At 32.0% G+C, this 23,381-nt stretch overlaps 1 protein-coding gene across 1 annotated transcript in view; it reads right to left on the bottom strand.

Moving 5' to 3' along the window:
* The window catches only part of LOC107441118 (rifampicin phosphotransferase), a gene marked incomplete at its 3' end in the record, with an annotated part of 93,960 nt that overhangs the window by 40,161 nt on the left and 30,418 nt on the right, over positions 1-23,381 (bottom strand). The window contains 11 exon segments of the mRNA XM_071181070.1: positions 2,347-2,453; positions 5,693-5,764; positions 9,403-9,509; positions 10,892-11,009; positions 12,388-12,535; positions 14,302-14,366; positions 16,569-16,639; positions 16,856-16,980; positions 17,072-17,110; positions 18,603-18,703; positions 21,057-21,169. Of these exon segments, the coding sequence (XP_071037171.1) occupies positions 2,347-2,453; positions 5,693-5,764; positions 9,403-9,509; positions 10,892-11,009; positions 12,388-12,535; positions 14,302-14,366; positions 16,569-16,639; positions 16,856-16,980; positions 17,072-17,110; positions 18,603-18,703; positions 21,057-21,169 (1,066 nt within the window).

The following is a 23,381-nucleotide window of genomic DNA, read 5'->3' as shown; positions in this document are numbered from 1 at the left end:
GTGTTGTTACTAATGTCACTTGCCAATACCAGCAAGCCTACTTGAAATCAGATTAATTTTTTAGACAGAGGGCGCGTGAATTGTTATTTCAGTGGCGCCATCTATAACTAAGAATACGATTTCATTCACACACATGGAGCAGTCTATTTTATAGGGAGGACCCAATCATACTCCATTCATTTATACTCAGGTCGTAATTTTGAATAGAACCAGAGAATGATCGATCTCCAATTCAGTACCCCCAGAAATATTTTGATGGAAGTAGTGGGAGGAGTGGGGGAAACAACTAATGCAGCAATGTTGCAAAACTGCCCCATGAAAAATTACCCAGTGGTTTGGAAACCTTACTTTTTAAATTAGCTTTATATGTTAAAAATTGTTTATTCGGCATCTTACCTCACCCTGAATTTTTTTATGGTAACTAACTTAACGACCAACAGAATTTTCAATCACAATATCTTGAAAATAAACGGAGCAATCATATTAGTCCTTCTTTAATCTATTACTCCACAGAAGTAGTTCGGGACAGATTTATGACGGTTCAACTTAAGAAAACGAAACTAAACAAGTAAGAACCATCCTGATGGTTCCAACATGTCAATGATTATATGGGTTTCTTGCCTGCTAAATTTGCTAAAATTTCCATCTTGGAAATTTACTATTTGAACAGTCATTAACCAGCAAGATTCCAGTCATAGTATCTTAGAAATCTATTGTTGAAACATTGATGAATAACAATCATGGTAATAAAACGAGACCAGAAAAAAAAGTAGAAGAAGAAGAACTCAGTTGGATCGATAAATCTTAATTTTTTTCCAAAATGTCACTTTGACTCTTCTTCCACTCAAATTTTTAATTGCTATTATCATTACATAAATAGAAATGCATTTGAAATCTTAAAATTAATGAAGTTTAGATCTCATTTTAACAAAAATTTAAAAGTTTTGCCCTGGAAGTACTTTCAACGCTTGATTAAAGCTGTTGTAACGATTTAAAATTAGAAAATTATAGCGCCTTAAACCATTGCATGCAGTCGAGTGATATCAAACACGATTCGATGGCACTAGCAGATTAGAAAATGCAAGGTTTGCATCAAATTAAGAACTTGAATATCTTTAAAAAAAAGAATCAATAATGCTATGTTAGTTACATAAATGTCCTAGAACAGTTTAAATGTTAAGAGAAGATTTCTTACTGGAGCATTATATGAGAGCCAGGTAACATACATGCATTGTTAATAGTATTGATTAATTATAACTGCGCCTTACTTCTATTTGTTTATTTTTATTTTGAATGTATTTTAACCTATTCAACTATCCCGTGCTTTTTCATATTATACTTTTTATAAGTAAGCAAGACATTTTTCACTTAACTGATTTCCTATAAATCAAAACAAATGTAAAAAAATTCAAAAGTAAAGAAAAAAAATCAAAATACCAATGTGTTCGTAGAGGGCAATCCGGAAGTCTTTGTTCTTCAAACTTTTCAAAGCGGTAATAAATTAACACCTCAGAATATCTTATAATGCTTAATTAATTTAGTACTTAAGAGCCCTCTGCCTTCTTCTAGAAGTGATCACGTTGTTTATTATTTCTAAAGTCATAAATAACATTGGGGAACATTTTTTTAATCAAATATACTACTCATAAAATATTATTTTTTTCTACTCAAATAAAATTAAAACTATAATAAACTTGTTAATAGATTTCTAGGAGATTTTAAACAATAAATGTATGAGAGAAACTATGGGCTTTATGCATATTCCTTTTTTTTAACAATCCTACATTCCATATGTAAGAAAATGGAATTTTGCTGGAAACTTAATTCATAAGAATCTAAGGAAAAACTGAAATATTTGAAAAACTACACTATGGAGCACATTTTTTGTGGCATTCATACAGATATTTGATTTTTCCTAATTCGGGACGGAAAATTTTGTTCAAAAAGTTATCTCACGCACCACGCCCTACGTACTAGATAAGTTGGGAATATTGGGAATATTAGTAGTCACTTGAATGAATTTTAAAAAATTATTGAATTGTGTTAAAACTGTAACTACTCGAGAGAAACCAATAGCATATTTGAAATTAGAGATGCAAAAATACCTATGATCTGTTAAAAATTCTTATACAACATTAAACAAAATAAAAAATTTTCATCAGTGTAAGCAATGAATATCACTTTAAAATGAAAAAATTACATTGCATTTGTTTTTCCCTAAAGTAGGTAATTCGTAAAAACTAAAGAATTTGTACAGTTTTTCAAAACGGTTATATAAACAGTTATTCAAAAGTTTTAATAAAATAATAAGAATCTGTATTTGAAATGAAATATTTTCTTCCATACCCGACATTGCAAACTGTAAAATAATCTTCTTCCATCCTCATTGGAGCGTCCATTTCATGATCAATTTCAAAATCTGTTTCTCCTGTTCCACTCGTTACAGGACGAGACTAAATTCAAACAACATATTAAATGACAGTTTGGAACAAAAAACTCAAATTATGAGTCTTAAAGATGATTATCCCAAAAAGCTAATCCAAAAAATAAAGGTATTAACTATTGCAAACAGCTTTTTTGCATTTCTATGCATATTTTACTAGATCAGTACAACTACTTCCATATGCTGATGATATTGATATAATTGCTCGTTCCCTTCCTGCCCTGAAAGAGGCATTTCTTGCCCTTGAGGTGGCTGCGTGGCAAATGGGCTTGGTTATAAATTTAGAGAAAACAAAATGTATGTTTTTCTCAAGAAACAGAGTTCCAGACCACTATCTTGAAATAAATTCTTATAGATTTGAAACAGTGAGGAGTTTTACGAACTTAGGATCAATTATTACCATTGACAACAGAATTACTCCTGAAATAAAAAACCAACTGTATCTGGCGAATAGGGCTGTCTATGAGCTGAGAAGATTTATTAAATCTAGATTTCTTTCTAGCAAAACAAAGTTCTTAATCTACAAGATTCTTGTCCAGCCAATCTTGACATACGCTTCTGAAGCTTGGACAATGACAAAACTGGAGAAAAATTGTATCGCAATATTTGAGAGGAAGATTTTGCGGGGTATACTTGGTGGTGTAAATGAAAACAATAACTGGAGAAGGAGATTTAATTTTGAACTGTACAAGATCTATAAAGAACCTGATGTTATTAAATACATAAAAATAAATAGAATGAATTGGATCGCCCACGTGACTCGAATGAGTGACAACAACACAATAAAAAAGACACTGCTTTTTAGACCCACTGGAAAAAGAAAGCGGGGAAGACCGCGGTTGAGATGGGCTGACTCAGTGGAGTCTGATTTTCTCGCAATTAATGAAATGAATTGGAGATCAAAGATAAATCGAAAGTCGTCATTGATGGTAACATTATGCTTTGGTCGTCATTCTCACTAGTGCCTCTGGAACCCTCAGTTATAATAGGAATGATCGTGAAAGATGTGGACTATCTGAACATCAAATGCACCCATAAATGGCGTTCTTTTCCCAACTTGAAATGGAACTTCCAGCTGGACAACGCTTCAATTGTGTTGAAATGGTTCAAAAAGCATAATGTTGTTTTATAATTAATGTCCTGGCTACCTAACTCTCCAGATCTTAAATCGATGAAGCACATTTGGGATGTCATAGAACGGCAGCTCTAACAACACCATGCTGGAATGTCTCAACTTTGCGTGACCGCTGCTTAGACGTTTGGAATAACCTTTTCCTTGTTATCTAATCATAAAATCAATTCAATTTACGAGGTCAATTTTGATGCATAAGAGGTAAATAAACACTTTGAAACATTAAATCAAATTGTAAAAGCGCCAAACCAAATTTGTTTTATATAAAATAGAAATAAGACATATATGAAATCTTTACAATTAAAATAAAAATGAAAATATAAATATGAAAATATAAATGTGAGTGTTTGCAGAACAGTACTTCACACATTTATATTTTCATTTTTATTTTAATTGTAAAAATTTTATATATGTCTTATTTCTACTTTCCCTTGTTATCTATCAAGAATTTATAGCATTCCTGCCGGGGCAAGTTTTAGCTGCTTTCAAGGTCAACGTGTTGTTGAGCAAGTGATCATAAAGATTCAGTTCTTCAGTATATATCACTAGCAGAATTTATACGGCTCTTAAAAAATTTAAAAACTGATGCTGATATTCTAATATAAAAAGTTATAAATTTCTTCTATTAAATTTGATTTAATAATTAAAAATTCTACACACCACATGTTGTGACTAAGTATATTTATTTGCAAATATTAGATATATTGGTTAATGCATATTTATTAAAAGACATTTTATTTTCCAAATTTGTTGGAACTTTTTAAATTTCTTAAGGACTGTATAGGACTAGGAGTAGGTATGTTTCGTTAGCCTTATAATAGGAGCAAATCTACTTAACTAAACCATGAATGTCCATATCCATTATCCATATCCATAGTAGTATCCGTATAACTTCCATTAATTTATTTACTATTAATTGTTACCATAAAATAAGTCAATTATTTTATAGTTTGCATAGTATTTATTAACTACTATGGTGTGCGCTGTTTAATAGAAAACCAAAAATCATAAAATTCTATAAAGGTGACAGGTATGACACAATACATTCACTTGTGATAACTACAATATCCTAATTTCTTATAATTCGAGTATCCTAATTTTTAAAACTAGTGGGCTGCGCCTCCTGCTCGCTAACGCTCGCCAACCCCCGAAAATTGCTACGCAATCTTATATGGTTTGCTTCGCAAACCAATCTCGCTTCGCTCGCTACTAACTTAGGTACATTGCAAATGCTCAAAATTCTAAGAATTCAAAACAATCATTCAAATCCATTTAACAACTTTTTAAAAAATTACATCTTTTTAGTAAATACTAAGTCATTGAAATAAATTTGAATTCAAATAAATAACATGTAGTTCGTTAAACCTATTAGAAATGTGCTATAATATAAAATCTTAAGATAAAATTTCTAAAACTGATATCTCTTTAAAAAGGTTAAAATTTTGGCTATAATTAAGTCTATTAAAAATTGAAATAAGTGAATTACAATGGAAAAACCTGCATAAACAAAACATTGAATTTCGGAAGAAAACACATTTGGTGAGAATGTTCTCTCTTGTCAGAAAATACAAAATAAACTGACCTCAAATAAAACTCAAAAGACTTCGAATCAAATAATTAAGGAAACTACTATCACGTTTAATATAAAAGGAAGATTTATTAACTAAACAGAAAAATTACAGCATCGCAGTTCCAAAAAACAAATCTCTCACTCACTCAAAAAAAANAAAAAAAAAAAAAAAAAAAAAAAAAAAAAAAAAAAAAAATTACATTCTAAATAGTCACCATAGCAACCACAACAGCACATAATATTTTACACTCTGGTTATTTCAGTTTCCGTTTTTAAAAGCGCTATATGTTGAGCCATCACATCTAGATTTGGCATGTGACATTTTTAGCTGCAATCATTGGTCGATTTTCTAGCGCTGCCATTCAGGGAGTTGCAATGAGGCTTTTTTTATCGCCGTGTAAGAGAAATACATATATAGATTTTTATAATTCGAATAATTTTTATAACACGAGTTCTTAAAACGTTAATGCGGTGCCCTACAATACATAAGTAACTATGTATAATAGGGCAACAATGAAGAACTTATCAGGAAATAATTGGCTCTTACTTGGAATATATACAAACTGTTGTTCCAAAATCCCCATTCTATATCCCTATGAGATCTGTAGCTCTTCTCAATCTGAAAAAAATAAAATTTCCTAAATAGTATTTTCATTCAAATCCATATCCATTAAACAAATTTGATTTGTACTGAAATATCTATATAAAAAGAATGAAGCGTAATCAAAAAGATAAAAAAATATAATAACAATCAATTACAAAAGACAGAAAATTTTGATCACACTTCTGCAATCGCTGATTCCCCATTGATCATTTCCTTTTTCTGGATAACTATTATAACCACCACAACATATCAAGTTAAAGGGTTGCAAAAACTGTATCAACAGATGTTGCCCTTATGTCATCCAATGGTCTACGTTGGCTTTAAATTCAAGATTAAATTTATATTAAAATCTCCAACAAGACAGCAATTAAGAATAAGTTAATCATAAAGAAAGCATAAAAATAGTTTATGTAAAAAAATTAAAAATGCACAATGGTAGAAACAAATAGAAAAAGCTGTCTGTAAGACAACCAGCTCCAAAAAGTTCCAAAATTATCTGCAACCTTTTTCTTATTTGACCGTGTTGTGTTGCTTTTCTATTAATTATGTTAGTCTGATTCTTTATGACTCTTACAACTCTTTATTTGTAATTATAGTGTTGAAGTTGATCTTGTAACAACGTGTGCGGACATGAAAAACGTAGAACAACACCCATTTTCCCAATGGATAAAGCAAAATACACAGAAGAGCCATTGCATTATGACCACCTTCCATCTATAACAATGGGCTCGCCCAGGTTTTCATGGTTTCTCGCCCAGGAACAATGTTTTCATGGGGCACATTAGGACACATAATCCTCATAGAACAATCCCTGACGTCTGTAAGCTACTTGAACATAGTTGCAGACCAGGTTCACCCATTCATGGCAACAGTTTCTCCTGCGGGGGATAGTGTTTACAAATAGGATAATGCACCATGTCATAAGGGTCAAATCGTCGAGGAACATTCCAGTGACTTTCAAGTCATGTCTTGGCCCCCAAATTCACCTTACCTTAATCCAATAGAGCATTTGTGGTCCTACTTGGAAAACCAAATTCGTGCTGCCACGCTATCCCCTCGCAATATGAGGGAATTGCTGGACCAGTTAGTTAGTGCTTGGTACCAGATATACCAGATGCCTCTGACTACCTATCAGCACCTTGTGGAATCAATGCCACTACGGGTGCTAGCAGTTTTGAGGGCTAAAGGTGGTCCTACATGTTATTAGTAGGGTGGTCATAATGTAATGGCTCTTCGGTGTGCATATTTTAAGCAAATGTCAGTGCCGGAAATTCAGCGTCCTACCAGTCTGGTTTCACATCAATACCTTATCCCTAAAGCAGGCATACATTACATGCCTAAATATTTGAAAAATGTAATAAATGTGGATGAAGGTTCTAAGTGGCCCTTTGGAGAAATATAATAAATTAGCTTTAACGTTTGAACGTTAACAATAACAAATAATGATTGTGCCTAGCTTTTCTTTCCTTGTTCGCAAATTCTCAGTTATAAATCCCTGAAACTTATTGAAACTGTCTGCTTCAAAAAATTTACATTTTTGGCGTTTCAATTTACTCTTAGGAGACAGGAATTTTTATAGTAACTCACAGATTATTTGTGTCGAATTCGCTTGGAACCTTTATCGACTCTGAAAACCGTCAAGATTTTTGTTGCATTGATACAAGTACTTGTTTTTACCTAATTCGAGAGTGGTGATTTCGAATCTAAAATCAGCTTTGTTCGAAAGCTACAGATTTTTTTTTCAAAATGGCATTTTTATCTTATTTTATTTTTCGTCCAAATCGTCCAATTAAGTATCATATAAGTTTATATGTTGCATATATTTAGATACGTACACACATATATTGTATGTATAGATACGAACATACACTGGTCTGCTCCACTGAAAGCAACACTAAAGACAAAAAACATATAACCTTAAATCATTGCATCATAAACTAATATGCATTATCATATTCTTTTTACATACCAGAGAAGTGAGAACAGTCTTTGTAGTGAATCTAAAAAAAACCTTACTTTGGACTATTCAGGTTGTTTTAAAAGGTCATTGCCAAGCTTAACGTGCCGGTCTATCATATCATCACAAACAAGATTTGCAAAGGAACTTGAGTTTGAAAATGTAAACTGCGATCGCTAGCAGGACGTTGCAGAAGGACGAATCGCTTTACTAACGTAGAATTGGCCGATATGATTTACGTGCACGTGTATGATGCTGAGGGTGGAAATAGATTCTACGATTCTACATTGAACGCTTTCCAAACAGATGTCAGCCAAGTAGTGCTTTGCCTGGGCAATTGTTTCGCAGATTGCCTTAGGCAGGAGCTTTCCAATTGCGTAACCACATCGATCGAAAACGCAATACACGCACACCTGTCTCAGAAGAAGCTTTTGTACGAGAATTTGAGAGGTACCAGAACACAAACCTCCTATCACTCGAACTCATCTTCAACATGCATCGTTACAGCAGTCTGTGCACACTACACGGAAACACGCTACACCGTTAGCACGCCCCAAAGGTGCAAGCAGCGTGCGATGATGATGATCTCAAACGTGTTGCATTCGCAAGTTGGTGTTTGTAAAAATTGGTAGAACTACCAGATTTTCCATTGTGTATTTTGTTTATTGATGTATCTTTTACACAAGATAGTGTTCTGAAACTGCACAACAAGAGCATGAATCCCAAGGTGCACCCATGCCCATATAAATCAACAACGTTTCATCACAATTATTTGTATCGGAATTATCGATGACATGTTTATTGGCCCTTGTCTACTACTTCAACGCTTCGATGGGAACACCTATCATACTTTTTCTGAAATAGTGTTGTCGGATCTGATAGTTGACTTTCCTGCGCCACTCGCTGAAGCATCTGGTTTCAGCACGATGCATATTTACACAGCACATTGCACTTTGCCAATCCAGCAATCAGGATAAATCCCATCGAGGTATTCGTGCACATTTTAACAACGCTGTGCAGGAATACCTCGATCGGACTTATCCTGATCCCTGGAATGGCAAAGGAGAGTCCATCACGTGGCCACCACAATCCCCTGACCTGACTCCCCAGAGTTTTTACCTGTTGGGATGCATGAAGTCCGAATTGTATGAGACGCCCGTAACATCGGAAATGGATATCGTCGCCAGGGTCATGAAAACAGCAGTACGTTCGTGACATACCTGCCCCTTTTGAATTCACGAGTCAACATTGTGAGGCTTGCTTTGTTGCAAAGGAAAGAAATTTCGAGGATTTTCGGTAATTTAACCATATTCTCTGATAAAAGTCATGTTAAGCACCTCGTTTTACGTGATTTTTCCCCTATACGACAGCGAACATTGCCCGCTAGCGTTCACAATTTGCATTTTCGATCACAAGTTCCTATGTATATCTTGTTCGTCGATGATATGACAGACCACCACGTTAAGTTTTGCAACAACGTTTTGAAACACACTCTCTATATATTTTTCGATTGCATAAAAATTGTAGCTCATAGAGAGAAACCGACTGCAGATTTGAAATCAGGGATGCAAAAGTATAAGATAATTTTGGAAACCCTTGATATGAATCACTAACTTCTAAAACAACTGCGACAAGACTAGTTCCTGAAGTATATCCCTGAAATATATCTTTGATCCTGAAGTGCATCTATACTTACTTTGACAGCCAGTTTTCCTAAGCGGAGTGACATTTCGTCAGTTAAACAACATGAATTCCGATCATTTTCTGAAATATCTTGTACTTCCGTTCCTCCAGATTTATTCCCTTAGATACGAAATATATTATAAAGTTTAATTAAAAACAATAGTATATTATAAAGGTTAAGTAAAAGCAAGAGTTTACTATAAATCTTAAATAAAATTTAAAGTTTATAATAAAATTTAAATAAAACCAATAGTTTATTATAAAGTATAAATAAAAGCGATAATTTATAACAAAGTTTAAATAAAAGCAATAGTTTCGTATGAAATTTAAATAAAAATAAATATTTAATTATAAAGTAAAATAAAGCTAAATAAAGTTAAATTCAAACACTTGCTGTCCAATTGGCAAAATAAAAAAGTGAACACCGCGATTAAATTTCGATCTAGTGATGGTATTTTCAAGTACTAAGACTTGGCTTAATCGAGTCCTTAAATATTCTAATTAGTTACCTCGGACGATATTTTAAATTACGAAATAAGACACAAAGAAGTTTTAACTTTAAATAAACATGACTTCTTTTCGGACGAATTTGGATTATGACCCCAAAAATATAGGAGGGGTTCCGCAATCTGGAGAATAATGTCCCAATAGTTTTGACAGAACAGTAGGAAGTTATCCCCCCCCCTTAATGTTTATTTTCGATTTTGCACATTTCAACATATCTCAAGAATTTTTTAAGCGAATCAAAACAATTTTGCATACTTTTTTTCTTACAAGAGTGAATTTTTACTAACCGTTAATTAATTTCTATTATTTTAATTAATAATAGGCGAAAATAGTGTGTATTTTAAAGTACAAAAATTTGACATCATTTTAAGGAATACAAACAGAAAAAATTAGCGAAATACAAACAGAATATTTGAATAGTTTCTGAGCTAACTTTGAATTAGTCATATNTCTCTGTAAATAATCCTTCCTTTAGCAGCATATATCTTGGACGATTTTACATGACATTATTGGTGGCATGATTTTAAAGATCATGCTTAAAGGTTTTAGAAATAGTGAAATTTTTATCTACGCAAAGTGTACATCGACCAGACTGAGTGTGAGAAGTTAAATGCTCTTTCTTTCAATATCACTAAAATTAAAAAAGCACTCTAATATAAATATTGCAATCCTATAGAGTTATTTCAAAATTGCTGATATTAAAATTGAAACGAAGATACTTCAAGAATGATCCTTTAAACTGTGCCAACAATTTTACCCTGTAAAATTTTTCGAATTACTTGCTGCTCAATGAAAAAATTTCCAAACAGAACTACAAATGTTTCCATAATTTTTTTCTACCACTATACTTTATAATTGCGTATTTTCCATATTTTACATTTAATTTGAATAAACACTTTACCTAATGAAAAAACCTTTATAATTAAATTTATAATCTTCTTTTTTATTATGAAACTTTTTTTTTAAAAAAAATAATAGGTTGTTAATATAATCACCTTGGAGTACAATTCTTTGACGTTTGGCTCCAATTATTTTGTTGTGAACATACAAGTTGTCTTCAAAATCTCTCATCAGCTCAACTGTGTCTGGTTCTTCTGACGCCGAAACAACAGACTGATATAAAAATAATACAGAACATTTCATTGTGTCACTTATTAGAAAAAATAACAATAAAGAAAGGCGAACGTACATAACATTTCTTCTGTTTTCTCTTTTATTTTCACGAAAGCGAAATCATTCATTATTTATAACAGGGTTGTCCAACTGGCTGACCGCGAGCCGCATGCGACCCGCCAACGCATATTGCGCGGCCCGCCAACTTCTTATTTAGGCTGATCGGCCTCATTTTTCCCATTAAAATGTAAGCAAATTGCTTTATAATCCTTCTGTTCCATTGTTTTATAATTAATAATTCAACTATAAATTGTTATTGTGTAAGAGGTTATTGTTCAACTTTTTCAAACTGCGGCCCGCCAGGTGATCAGTGACCGGAATTCTGGCCCGTGGGCTCTTTGCAGTCGTGAACTAACATTGCTTTCGTGAACTAACATTGTAAAGTACTTAATTATAAATTGGTCATTGTTTAAATAAATTATAACGAAAGTTCTAAATAGTGTCCGGTAAATAGTAACAGACGATTCCGAAAATATTCAATTAAATTTAAATTTTTTTTAAAAAAATGTAATGAGATTAGCATTAATGTAATTGAAATAAATCCAATGAAATAACAGCAACAAAAAAAATTATTAATTAACATTCAAAACATTAAGCAAAACAATTAGCAAATTATAAGAGCCCTCTCAGCGACGAAAAAAAATGAAACATAAAAATATACCTTAATAGAGGAAAAACCAGCCTAACGCGCCGGCTCCTCTTCATCTACTCTTTCTTAATTCTTTAATTAGGTTCGCCTTCTAACGGTGAGCCAATCACTACAAAGTGCTATTAAAGAGAAACAAAAGGAGAAAGAAATGTACGGGTATTTTATACTTCTAAATTTTTAAAATCTCTCACAAAGTTTACCAATGCATGGTGCTGTTATTTGAAAAATTATATATTGATATTTTCTGTTACATTTCAAACCATTTCAACTAAATAAATTTGTGTGGGCGCATGTTAATTGCATCACACGTCAGATTGCTCAGTATGTTGATTGCATCATACTCAGATTTCAAAACACCAGCCAAAAAAAAAAGGTTTTTGTTAAAATATAGTTTAGTAGTTTTTCTTAAAAAGCAGCGTCATCTGTTGGCATATTTAATCACTAATTTTAAAATAGGGTCGAGATAAATCATCTGGTTTCCTAAGCAAAAAGAAGCAAATCTTAAATTTCTAATGCCTAACTCTTTCTAGTTTGCACTGAAATTTTAAACCGTCAGTCATTTTGGGGTAGGTACTAGAACTTATACACATACGCAATGTCAATTCTTAATTAATTGCTAGTATTTTAATACATGTAACAATTATAAAATTCACTAATTTGAAAGCCCACCTCTCCAAGTCCATAGTTTGCGGTGATGGTCATCTTAGTTGGATTTCCAGTGAGGGGATCACAAGTGAATAATACACCAGCCACGTCACAGGGTACCATCTTTTGTATAACGACAGCCATTGGTGAATTTATTATTTGACCATTCTGCCTAAAAATTAAATTTTATTAAACAATATTTTTTTTCATTGCAGGCGAAAGGTTTATAGCAACACTATTTGAAAGTTCTCTGAAGAATTGATTAAATAAAAAGTTTTAACTATTTGTTTTAACCATAATATACCAAAACAGCAAATAAAACAAAGATGGTATTCAAACTACAGTGAGAAAAAACCGCTTATTGACTGTATTCACATATTACAACTAAACAAACAGAATTTTAACGCGGCAACTGAGCTCTGCTTATAAAGCCACATAGTTCCTTGAAGTTGGGTACATATTATAGCCTATAGGGCTAATCTGTCAATCTCATGACCGGCTGAACAGGGTTTGAATCCCAGCAATAGCAAAACATTATTTCTTCCATTCCTGCAACGCATAAATAGTTTCCAGTGTCCTGCACTTTCTAATTGGTGACCCTGAACTATTAGAATGCAATACCCTCAGTATGAAACCATCAAGCTACTTAACACAAAAAAGTATAACAGTTTCCCTCTTTTATGTTAGATAGCTCCAAAAGATAAACTAATTAAGCTATAATCCTTGGTTCATTTGCAACCCAATTCTATTGAGTTCAGGCTTTTCATTATGTTCACTACATAACGAAAAACCTAACTCCAATGTCCAGTTAAATTTCATTTTTACGGTTTTGGAACAACGCTAGTTGTAAATGGTTAAAAAATGCAAAGTTTTGTATTCATAGTTTTTAAATCATACGAAATTGTAAACGGTTTCAAATTTGTGAAATTAAAACAATGCTCTTAACAGCAAATTTTAAGGTGAATTGGACAGACCAACGCTGCTGGTTATTTTTCCGTAATTTTAAAATTTAAATTCCAACAGTGAAAGAAAAACTCACTTATCATTTCGAGCAAGTAAAACAGCGAAAGATGGAGACGTAAACTAATAATAGGCGTAAACTTTAAGCATTTTATATACTAAATTATTTTTATTACAAGAATTGAATCACAGCACATTCAACAAAAGTATTTGTATTTATATCAGAAATAAGTGGCTATATTATTATTTAAGGATACATAAAACTCACATAACTTTATAGACTTTTACAGAGATATAAAATTAACAAAATTCGTTATCAGAAGTTTTTATAAATAGAGAAGGATAAAGTAAATATAAAGTAAATACGTTATTGAGAATTTGAGAATATACAGACTAAAAAACGCATAACTGCTGTATAAGTATTTACTGTGAAAAAGTTTATTTTTCAAGTAATTAAGAACAGTTCTTTTTTTAGACTTAATTGCAAGCTTATTCTTCAGTTAATTTTATTTTTATTTCAAAAAACGTCACTGAAAAGTCGACCCAAATTTGGGTTTACGACTACTAATGTTCAACTTTGTAGCCTAGTAACTTTAAACCCAATCCAGAAGACAAGGGGACTCCTGGATCAAAGAAATTGGGAGAAATTTTACCTTCGTGTAAAGCCTTTCTAATAGATCTAAACCGCATTTGCCTTATAAGGGAAGGAAAACCACGAAAGTCTCCCACGGTTAGCTTGTCGGCCAGGTGCCTCTATCCCATGATCCGTCTACCAGTGAGGATATTTTAACGATAGCACAGTGGTCGGTGCGAGCCGGGTGCGGGATTCGTAACGACGAGTCATCGCTGGGATTCGAAACCAGTTCACCACATTTGGAGGGCAAACTCTCGATCCCCTGAGCCACCACGACTCTGTTAAGCGAATTGTGTATATTGATTATGTAATAAAGTAATTATTACAAACAAAAACGTACTTACTTTTTGTATTGAGTTGCAATGTGGCTAAACTGAGATGCCCAACATTTTTTCACAGCAGTGAGAATCTATAAAAAAAGGTTAAAAACGTTAGAAATTTTCAAACGAGTTTTTTTTCGTGCAATAACAAAAATGAATAGTTAGACAAATCTATGAGAAATTTTTTTATAATAATGATTAATATATAACACTGGGGAACATTTTTTCTTTTGTTTTCTGTTAGATCTCAAATACAACCGTATCACTGATTTCAAATCTGTAATCGGTTTCTCTCTCTAATCTAGAGTTGTTTTTTGCTTCAGTTTTCTTTCATTTTTTAAACTTGTAAATTTAAATAAATAATAAACTCAAAAAACTCTGTTGTGTTAGGAGCATAACTAATTTCGGATCTGTAAACCCAACACTCGAATTAGGCAAGATTAAGTACTTGTATAAATGCAACAAAAAATTTGTTTCTCTGGAAAATTACCTATTCATAAAATGTTGAAACAACAAAAAGATGCGAAATGGCTGAGACCCCTTTTTTATTTCAAGTAGTTTCCAATACAAAAAAAAATCCTAATATTTACTTTAAAAGATAAACTGTAATTTAATTTTGATATTAATTATTTTCGGTGGTTGATGAGTCCAGAAAGCTTATATAAGATAAAACAAATTCTTTATTTCTACAAACAAATAAATAAATAATGGATTAATTTGATTTTTCATCAATAGGAGCCCTATACCATACTCATATGAAATTATACGTTGTGCTTAACCCGAATAAAATCAAAAGTTCATAGAAGAGAGAAGGCCTTCGTACGGATCAATTTCGTAGTTCGGTGTAACTAATAAAAATTGTGCAAATGAGAAAAATATACGAAAGACGTCACAACGCTAGGACTTTCACATTTATGGTAACTCCTGCGGAGGTTTTCTCTCTTCTGGGAGGTTTTGATCAATATTTGCTACATTCTTATGAAGTAGGACGGGAATAACTGTAGTTTAGGTTAGAGTTCATATACCAGGATATGTTTTTGAGAGATAACTGTATAGAGCATACGGGTTTAGTCTGTCATTGACTAAGAGCCAAAGTTTATCAAAAGGAAACTGAACAAAGATAAGATTCACCTGTGGTGTTAGCATTGGAGTGCATCGATAAGGTGTCTTTGCTCAATAAAATCTCGAAACTATAGATGTGCCTATATCTCTTTTCTTTTGCCTCAGAAATTAAACGTAATTGTTCAATGTATCTATTGCACGCAAAATTTGAATTAAAAGTAGATATATTTTGTGAAATCGTTAGCCTTTAAAACTATTACAGCTATATTAGAGACTTTCATTAATTATTTAAGTTACAAATTTAAAAAAAAATCTGTTTTTGTCTTTTTGCTAACAACATATTACCGTTTAAATATTTTACGAACGATTCCAAGAACAAAATTACATTTTTATATTGAACTTGCTGAATACCCGTTTTTCATTCGGGGGGGGGGGGAAAAANGGGGTAAACAATCAATAACTCATGCACAAAACTGAAAGAGATATATAATAATGCAATAAATGAAAAAAATTTAATTTATTATTCGCCCCTGCCAGTAGCTTTACGTTAATAGATTAAGCAAAACACGTTTTTAGTAGTTCATCCTAATCATAACAGAGATTAATTGTATACTGTATTATTTGGAAAATGCTGATGTTTTCGAACAGCTAATAATAGGAAAATTTTCTACAGTTAAGAAATTTTCTCCGGAACTTATTCCTTCCAAGAGACCGCAAAAAAAACACATAAAAGCATTGATTTTGATAATTTAAATCTGCTTGGAATAATGTTGCCAAATTAGTATTTTTTTTTAAATTAATGACTTTTAAAATATTCAGTTATTTGTCCGCTCTAAGCTTCAAATAATTCTTTACAGCGAGATGCCATTTATATACTTTTATAGCTTTGTTTCAAGTGTTAAGGCACTGAACTTTAAATTTTCCTTGGCGAGAAGTCTCCGAGAAACCTTGTTATTAAAGCAAGATTTCAGGAATTTTTCGCCAAACGTGGCAACATATTCCGACATGATAACTATCACATCTTTAAAGTGCAATTTTCTAGATTCTTGTCCTGACTCTGCCTGCATAAAGTAATTGTAACTAAATGAACGAGGAATGTCAGTTTTGATTGCTTAATAACTATGGCATCCCATGAATTTTCGCATCTTCCATACGCATGTACCTGCTTTTACTCAAACAAAAACTGATAAAACTAGTACAAAACTCTTCAACATATTGAATCCACTTACATCATCTAAACCTGCAATCCCCAAGTATGTTTCCATTTGACCAGCTGCAGACATTTGTTCAGTATCTTCACCTGTGAAATAATATTTCATTGTTTGATTTGTGCTTGTGAAACTATATGTAGTAAAAAGTAATTCACAACAATTCTTATTAAGTGTAAAATTTTGCAACTCAATTCAATTTTGGAAATACTTTTTTGTTTCTAAACACAAGCAACAATTATAGTTTTTTTTCTAATAAAAACATTTTGTCATTTATTAATTGATTCAATAAAAGATATGTATCTGACCTGTTGCTGAAGATCTCACTGCAAATTGAATAACACCTTTCTCGGAGAAATGCTTTTGAAGCATGCTTTCAATTGCTTTCATAATTTCATTCGAGATTTCCGATTTTAAAATTTCATCCATAACCCTAACAACATTAATGAAATGAAATGTTAAAAATATAAATGAAAAATATGTATGAGAATAATAACAATATTGTAATTTTAAAAACAAATTACCTTTGGCATGATTCTTTAATATCTCCAGGAACATTTCCGCTAGAGGTTTAGAAATACATAAATACATAAGTACACTAACAATAAAATTTATGAAATCTTATTTTAACAATACAATGGTCACAGCGTCTTATCAAAATTAAAATAGTTGAGGGAAAACTTAATTTTTCGCTTATTTTAGATTAGACAATTGGTATAAACTATTGCGACAATTTAACAGCTTAAATAATCGTTCTTATTAAGAATTCAAGTAGTTCTAAAAACGATTAACAAGATCTTATTTGAAAATAATGGTGAATACTAAGAATTAAATTATCTTTAAATTAAATTAAAACTTGTGATTGTTAGTTTTGTAAAGTAGTTACTAAGTTAAAAAATTTTTAGGACTCAGAAATCTCTGTAATATCGAATAGCATAGCTGCCAACATATGCTTTTATCAAAAGAAATTCCCCTGTGGGAGCAAATTTTATGCGTTTTATTTTTCAATACTTGGCATGCATGCCAATTTATTTTGGTGCTTAATAAAATATCTGTTTTACACAACCACTGATTTGATTTTTTCTTGAAGATTTTCTTTTTATTATTAAAGTGGTAGTATAATGTATACATTAATATTTAACCTTTGTCTGGACACAAAGGTAAACAAATTATTAGTCAGGAAGTGGTGTTTGAAAACTCTGTCGAAATATGAGGACCAATGCAGTAAACAATTGAAATAATTTTTCCTTTAGCTTAAAAACTAGTAACTAAGCTAATTCTGATTGAAATGCAATATTTCAAATCAAAATTGCATTTAACAATCATTATTTTGCTACATTTTTCTTTTAAGCAGGTTTCTAGATAGTGTGTCTCCTGTATTAGAAAATAAACTTTCACGTATTTTTAGCTCCTGTTTCCAATTCATTTTGAAAGAATATTTAAGCTCTGATTTTATTTCGCTCTGATATTTAATTTAAAAAATTCTCCGATCTAAATTTTGAGAAATAAGTTTTATATTCAATTTCGAGAATGACTCTGGCTTAAAAAGCCAATGCGATTTAAATTTCTTACAACATTAACTATTCGATCAATCGTGGTATATTCTAAAAAATTATTTACTTATTTCCGAGAAAATGTAAGTATTATATATTATACAAATAATACACTAAACTTATATTTTTAAAAATTATATATTATGTTATTAGTATAGATAGACATGTTTACGGTAGTTGAAGATTATGGTATAATGGTTGTAATATAACAGTTAAGTTTTGCAGAATTTTCTAAAGATAAAACTATATTATCATTGATAAGCATAATTAGCTAACATAAAGATCTTTTCTACATTTTTTTAAAGTTTTAAATTACAAGATTTCGTGGATTAAAACGCTAATGTTGCTACCACTAAGAAAATTATTCCTCAATGGCTGTACAAGTTGACAGCTATGTATACATATTATATTAAAAATATATGAAGAGCTCTAATTTAATTTGTTATCACAAAGAACCAGATAAGATTTCATTTGTAACTGCTGAACATTTAAAATTTCTTACTATAAAACATTTTCAAGATTCCTTATCTCCTTAAGTACATCTTTAGTTATGAACTTTAGGTAAGCTGCTGTGGTCACCACCATGCCATTAGGAACAATAAACTGAAAAATAATTGTTATGAAATTTTTCAACATATATTTTTGCACTAAAGCTTTCGCAATTCAGATTTTAAAAAAAGGTGACAGTTGTACTTTGAAGCCAACAGCTTACACTTGATTGCATTGAGGTGGTGCCTAATATGTCCCACTCTCTCATATCCTCCTACTCTCCCATTGTATCTAAAGGAGATGGTGAACTCAAACAAAAACAATATAAAGTACTTGTATGGTTTGTCTAAGCTAAGAACTGCTCCCGCCTCAAAGTCTGAGGCTGTCTGGTGCTATGGAAACAAGACTGTCGCATTTTAGGGCGGGTAGCTTTACTCTGGGACTGACACAATAGATCGAAGAAAGAGATTCCCGTCCTCTCGCAAACCCGAGCCGAAACCACTCCAAAACAGTGACCTTGCTGCACCCCCACTTGAAATCGTCATACCTCGTTACCATAGTCAATGCCACAGGTCCAAACCAATGTCTGGGGGAGTTCTTATTTTAGACAAACTATAAAAGGTAGTATGAAGAGAGGCAGTGAGAAAACAGAAGCCTTCGAATGGCTGTAGTGAAGGGCGTTATAAAAATGTACCTTTATTAAGTTTGGAAGATTTTGAAGTGTAGTTATCCTCTTAACAATCGTGCCTTGGCCCCAGTTGGACTCAAACTTGATTTAATATGGATCCTATGCGTACCAGCACAGAGGGAGCAATATCAGGATGTCTAGATTTTTTTTAATATTGGTCCTAGAATAGCCTATATAGGGCCCATATAGGCTGAATAATAGATATAAAATATTGGGTGTATCTAACAATTCTATAAAGGATCGATATTGATTGTAAAGTGGCTGTAAAGTATCTGGTGAATCAGACAATTTTGTATGGGGCTAAAACTGGAAAAATAATGGCTTTTTGAACCCTTATTGAGGCAAGATTCCTAAATACTAGTCCAATGGGGGTCAAGTTATTTTGCTGTTAGGGAATTTTAGGCAAACGTGAGTGAGTACTTTGTTAAGATCTTATGTATTCTTTTCATAAAATTATATACAAATATGTGACGACAACCAGGGTAAGAATGACAAAAGAGGTAGCCAGGCTATTTCTTTAGCAGTTTATTTGTGGGTGGGAGGATAATAGTTTTTTTAATTAACCACAACTTAGTTCGAAGTAAAAAATAGGTATATTTTGAACTATATAAGGCAAATATCGAATTTATTCAAAGATGCCATCGATGAAAAAAAAAGTTTTTTTTTCTAGTGGTAACGAAATTTCAGTTTCTTTTAGTTTAGTATTTTTCAAATTAAGTAATTTTTTCACCAACACATATTAAAAGTTCGAATTATCATATAAAATACAACTTTATTGTATCCGTCCTGCAGTGACTCTTTTAAGGAGTAAACGTAATTATCCTTATATTAGATGTTCTACTATTTAATTCACTACCAACTTATTACATTTTTGCAGAAATCATAGCAGTTGGCATCTCTGTTCATTAAATATAGCCTTCTCTAGGGCCAATTTACTTCACTATTATGCCACCAAAAGCACACAGCGCTGCATTTGTCTTTAATTATAACTTTATTGGTATGGCAATCGTTTTCACTAGCTCTGTAGTCAAATCTAATCACCACGCGCTAATAATTTATTGGTCATGCAATCGTGGCATATTAACCAATTATATTCAAGCATTTATTTTATGACTTTGTAAGCCAATTATTATTTATTTTATTTGCTTAGATATTTATTTTTTTCTTCTTTTATCTAAATAATTTATGATTAAAACAACTTCATAATGAAGGAATACAAGATGGAGAGGTAAAAGGCTAAACTTATGATTAGACTAAGATTATGATTAGATATAGTAGAGGCCAAGCTCAAAAGCATATACATTTCTTAAGCTCAAAGAGTTTAGCAGAAGCAGCTTATCAATTAGTTTATAAGCTTAGCAGCTTTATTAAATAATTAATTGCAGCGGAGATGCTGCTATCATATTTACATAGCTACTTAACATTTGCTCAGAATTTATTTATTTATTTTTTGGCGTACAGTACATTAGATTGAATCATAATAGTTGTTATAATTTAATTTTAAATTTTTTATAAAAATTACCCAAATAAGGAATTTTTTCTTTATATATTAATTGCGGTTAAGTTTTGATGGCAAAATTAATTATATAGGGCGAGCAAATTAAAGGTTCCTGTAAATTCGACAATATTCAGAAAACTGATTCCTTTTATTTACTAAGATCGAGGCACGAAAAAGGCGTAAAGATCTCCGTACATATCATTACTAAACATTCGAATTTGACTATCAATTGAATTGAATTCAAAATCAAATTTTAGTTTTTTACAGAAATGTTTCCCTACAGTTTGAAATTCCTTGCTCAGTTCCGTGAGCTTTCCAAGAGAGGATCCCTTTCCACCAGTCATGGATGATTCTTGGCATATTTTTTCAGAAAAGTGCACGACCAATGGATTATCTGAAACAAATGTAACAGTTAAACCGAAATATGTAATAAGAATAATAATAATATATTATTAAACATTTATTTTACAATATACACTGCTTAAAACAATTGAAGGATGTTGAGGTTGCAGGTTGATCTTGCACGTGGAGAATTGTTTGAATGATTAATTCATTATCGAGAGACGTAGTAGGCTATATGAGATTAAAAAAAATGACATTTGTTTGGCAGAAAAAAATGTGCTTTATTGAGCATTTGAGTTCAAAAGGGAAAAAAACTCAATTTGAGCATATGAGAAAACAAATAAAAAAGTTGTTTTCTTAAAAGAAAATCGCTTTTAGTAGGAGGTATGATTTCACGAAACGGCTGGCGACGTTGAACACCTTTGAGGCATCGAGTCTCAGTGGTTATTAATAAGGGGCTGGGGTATTCTGTTCCACTCCTCCAGAAGAACTTTTCAAATTCTTGCTGAGTTTGTGGGGATGAAAAACATTCAGCAATTCGACTGCATAGAATGTCCCAAACATGATCGATTATGTTCGTGTCTGGAGAACACGCTAGTCAACCTATTCGTATGATTTTTTCCTCCAAAACGAAATCATTCACCAAGTTAGCACAATGTGGCCTAACATTGTCGTCCATTAACATGAAATCATCTCCAATTGCTACAGCGTAAGGGACCATAACAGGTCTCAGGATCTCATCCTTATATCGGTGACCGGTCAGAGCTCCATTTCGAATGAAATGGAAATCGATGCTCAGACCAATGAAGATGCCAACATAGACCATCGCCCCCCCACGGCTAAATCTTACATTTTCAAGACCGTTAGCGCTGAATAATGGTCATCATTAGGTGTTGTTGCACGTCTACGCCCATGCCCTGATCTGCAGCTTGCATTTCCAGTCTCCAAAAAACGGTTCCAGATCCTGGAGACTACTCTTGGTCAATGGCTTCTGCAAATTTAGCTTGTGTTCGGCTCCCTTCTAACTAAACAACTCTCCAAGCTCCTGATTTGGTTTATTGACTTCATTGAGACATATAATTCATCGAAACAACGCGATTACTGATTGTTTTCCACTCATTATTTTCCACTTTATTGTTTTCATTATTTTCCACTTTATTGATTGTTTTCCACTCATTATTTTCCACTTTATCTTACATTAAATTGAAAGCCAAATCAAATTTGCTGCCACTTCGACGCCAAACTCAAATTTGCATACTTCGAAGTTTGAAAGAAAGAAAAATTTGTATTCGTGACTTTCTTCTTACATTTTACGCAACAAAAAAAACCTTGCTTATACCGTTATTTTATAAAAGACTTATAAAATCCTTTAATTTTTTTGCGCAGCGTATATTATTAAAGCATTCGTTAAATAATACACATTCTTCAAATCTGCATTATTAATACGTAACGAGTTTGAGCAAAATTATGGTAACACTTTTATACTAACTCAATGTCAACAATCTTTCTTTTAGTAGCAAATGTTTTGAAAGGTATTATATGGAAAAACTATTGTCACAATTTGAAAGATCATGATTGAATCTTTTAGAAATGGTATCTTCTTTACCCATGCAAAAGTTGCGTCGACAAAATGATCGTAGGCAATAAAAGCTTATTTCTTTTTTTAATAGAGCTTTAATTATAAAAGCATTCTAATATTAATATTGCAATCTTATAGCATGATATAAAAATTGCTGGTATCAAAACTAAAAAGAAGCGTCCCTCTCCTCATTGATGCAAATTTAGGGTGGGTAAAAATGACATCATTTAGAATAACTTCCAGTATAATCTTTCAGGCTGTACCAACAGTTTTGCCATGTAAAATATTCCAAATCATTTGCTGCTTTAAGTAATCTTCTTTACATACATTTAGTACAGAATTCGTCCTATATTTTTGTCTAAACCCTATATTTTCTCCGAAAAACGATATTCAGAAAAACTGATTGAAACAAAAAACTAAGCTGCAAAATTTAGTTTTACGTGCATATGTAAAAAATATAATTATACAGTACGACTTGATGATTTCAACTGTGTGAAAACTTTGCTTGAAGTCGGTTCTGGACGCTGACTATGCTGTGTATTAGTCAGTGGTGTGCTGTGTAGTGTCAAAACTGTTGGCACAATTTGAAAGATTATGATTGAGACTTTTAGAAATGATGTCATTTTTACCCATGCAAAATTTGCATCCACCAAAATGAGTATTTGAAACTAAAATCTTCTTTGCT

The sequence above is a fragment of the Parasteatoda tepidariorum genome, chromosome 5 (genome assembly GCF_043381705.1).
Source record: "Parasteatoda tepidariorum isolate YZ-2023 chromosome 5, CAS_Ptep_4.0, whole genome shotgun sequence".
In the NCBI taxonomy this organism is placed as follows: Eukaryota; Metazoa; Arthropoda; class Arachnida; order Araneae; family Theridiidae; genus Parasteatoda; species Parasteatoda tepidariorum.
Note: the sequence above shows the minus strand (reverse complement) of the source record. Positions and strands in the feature narration are given on the sequence as shown.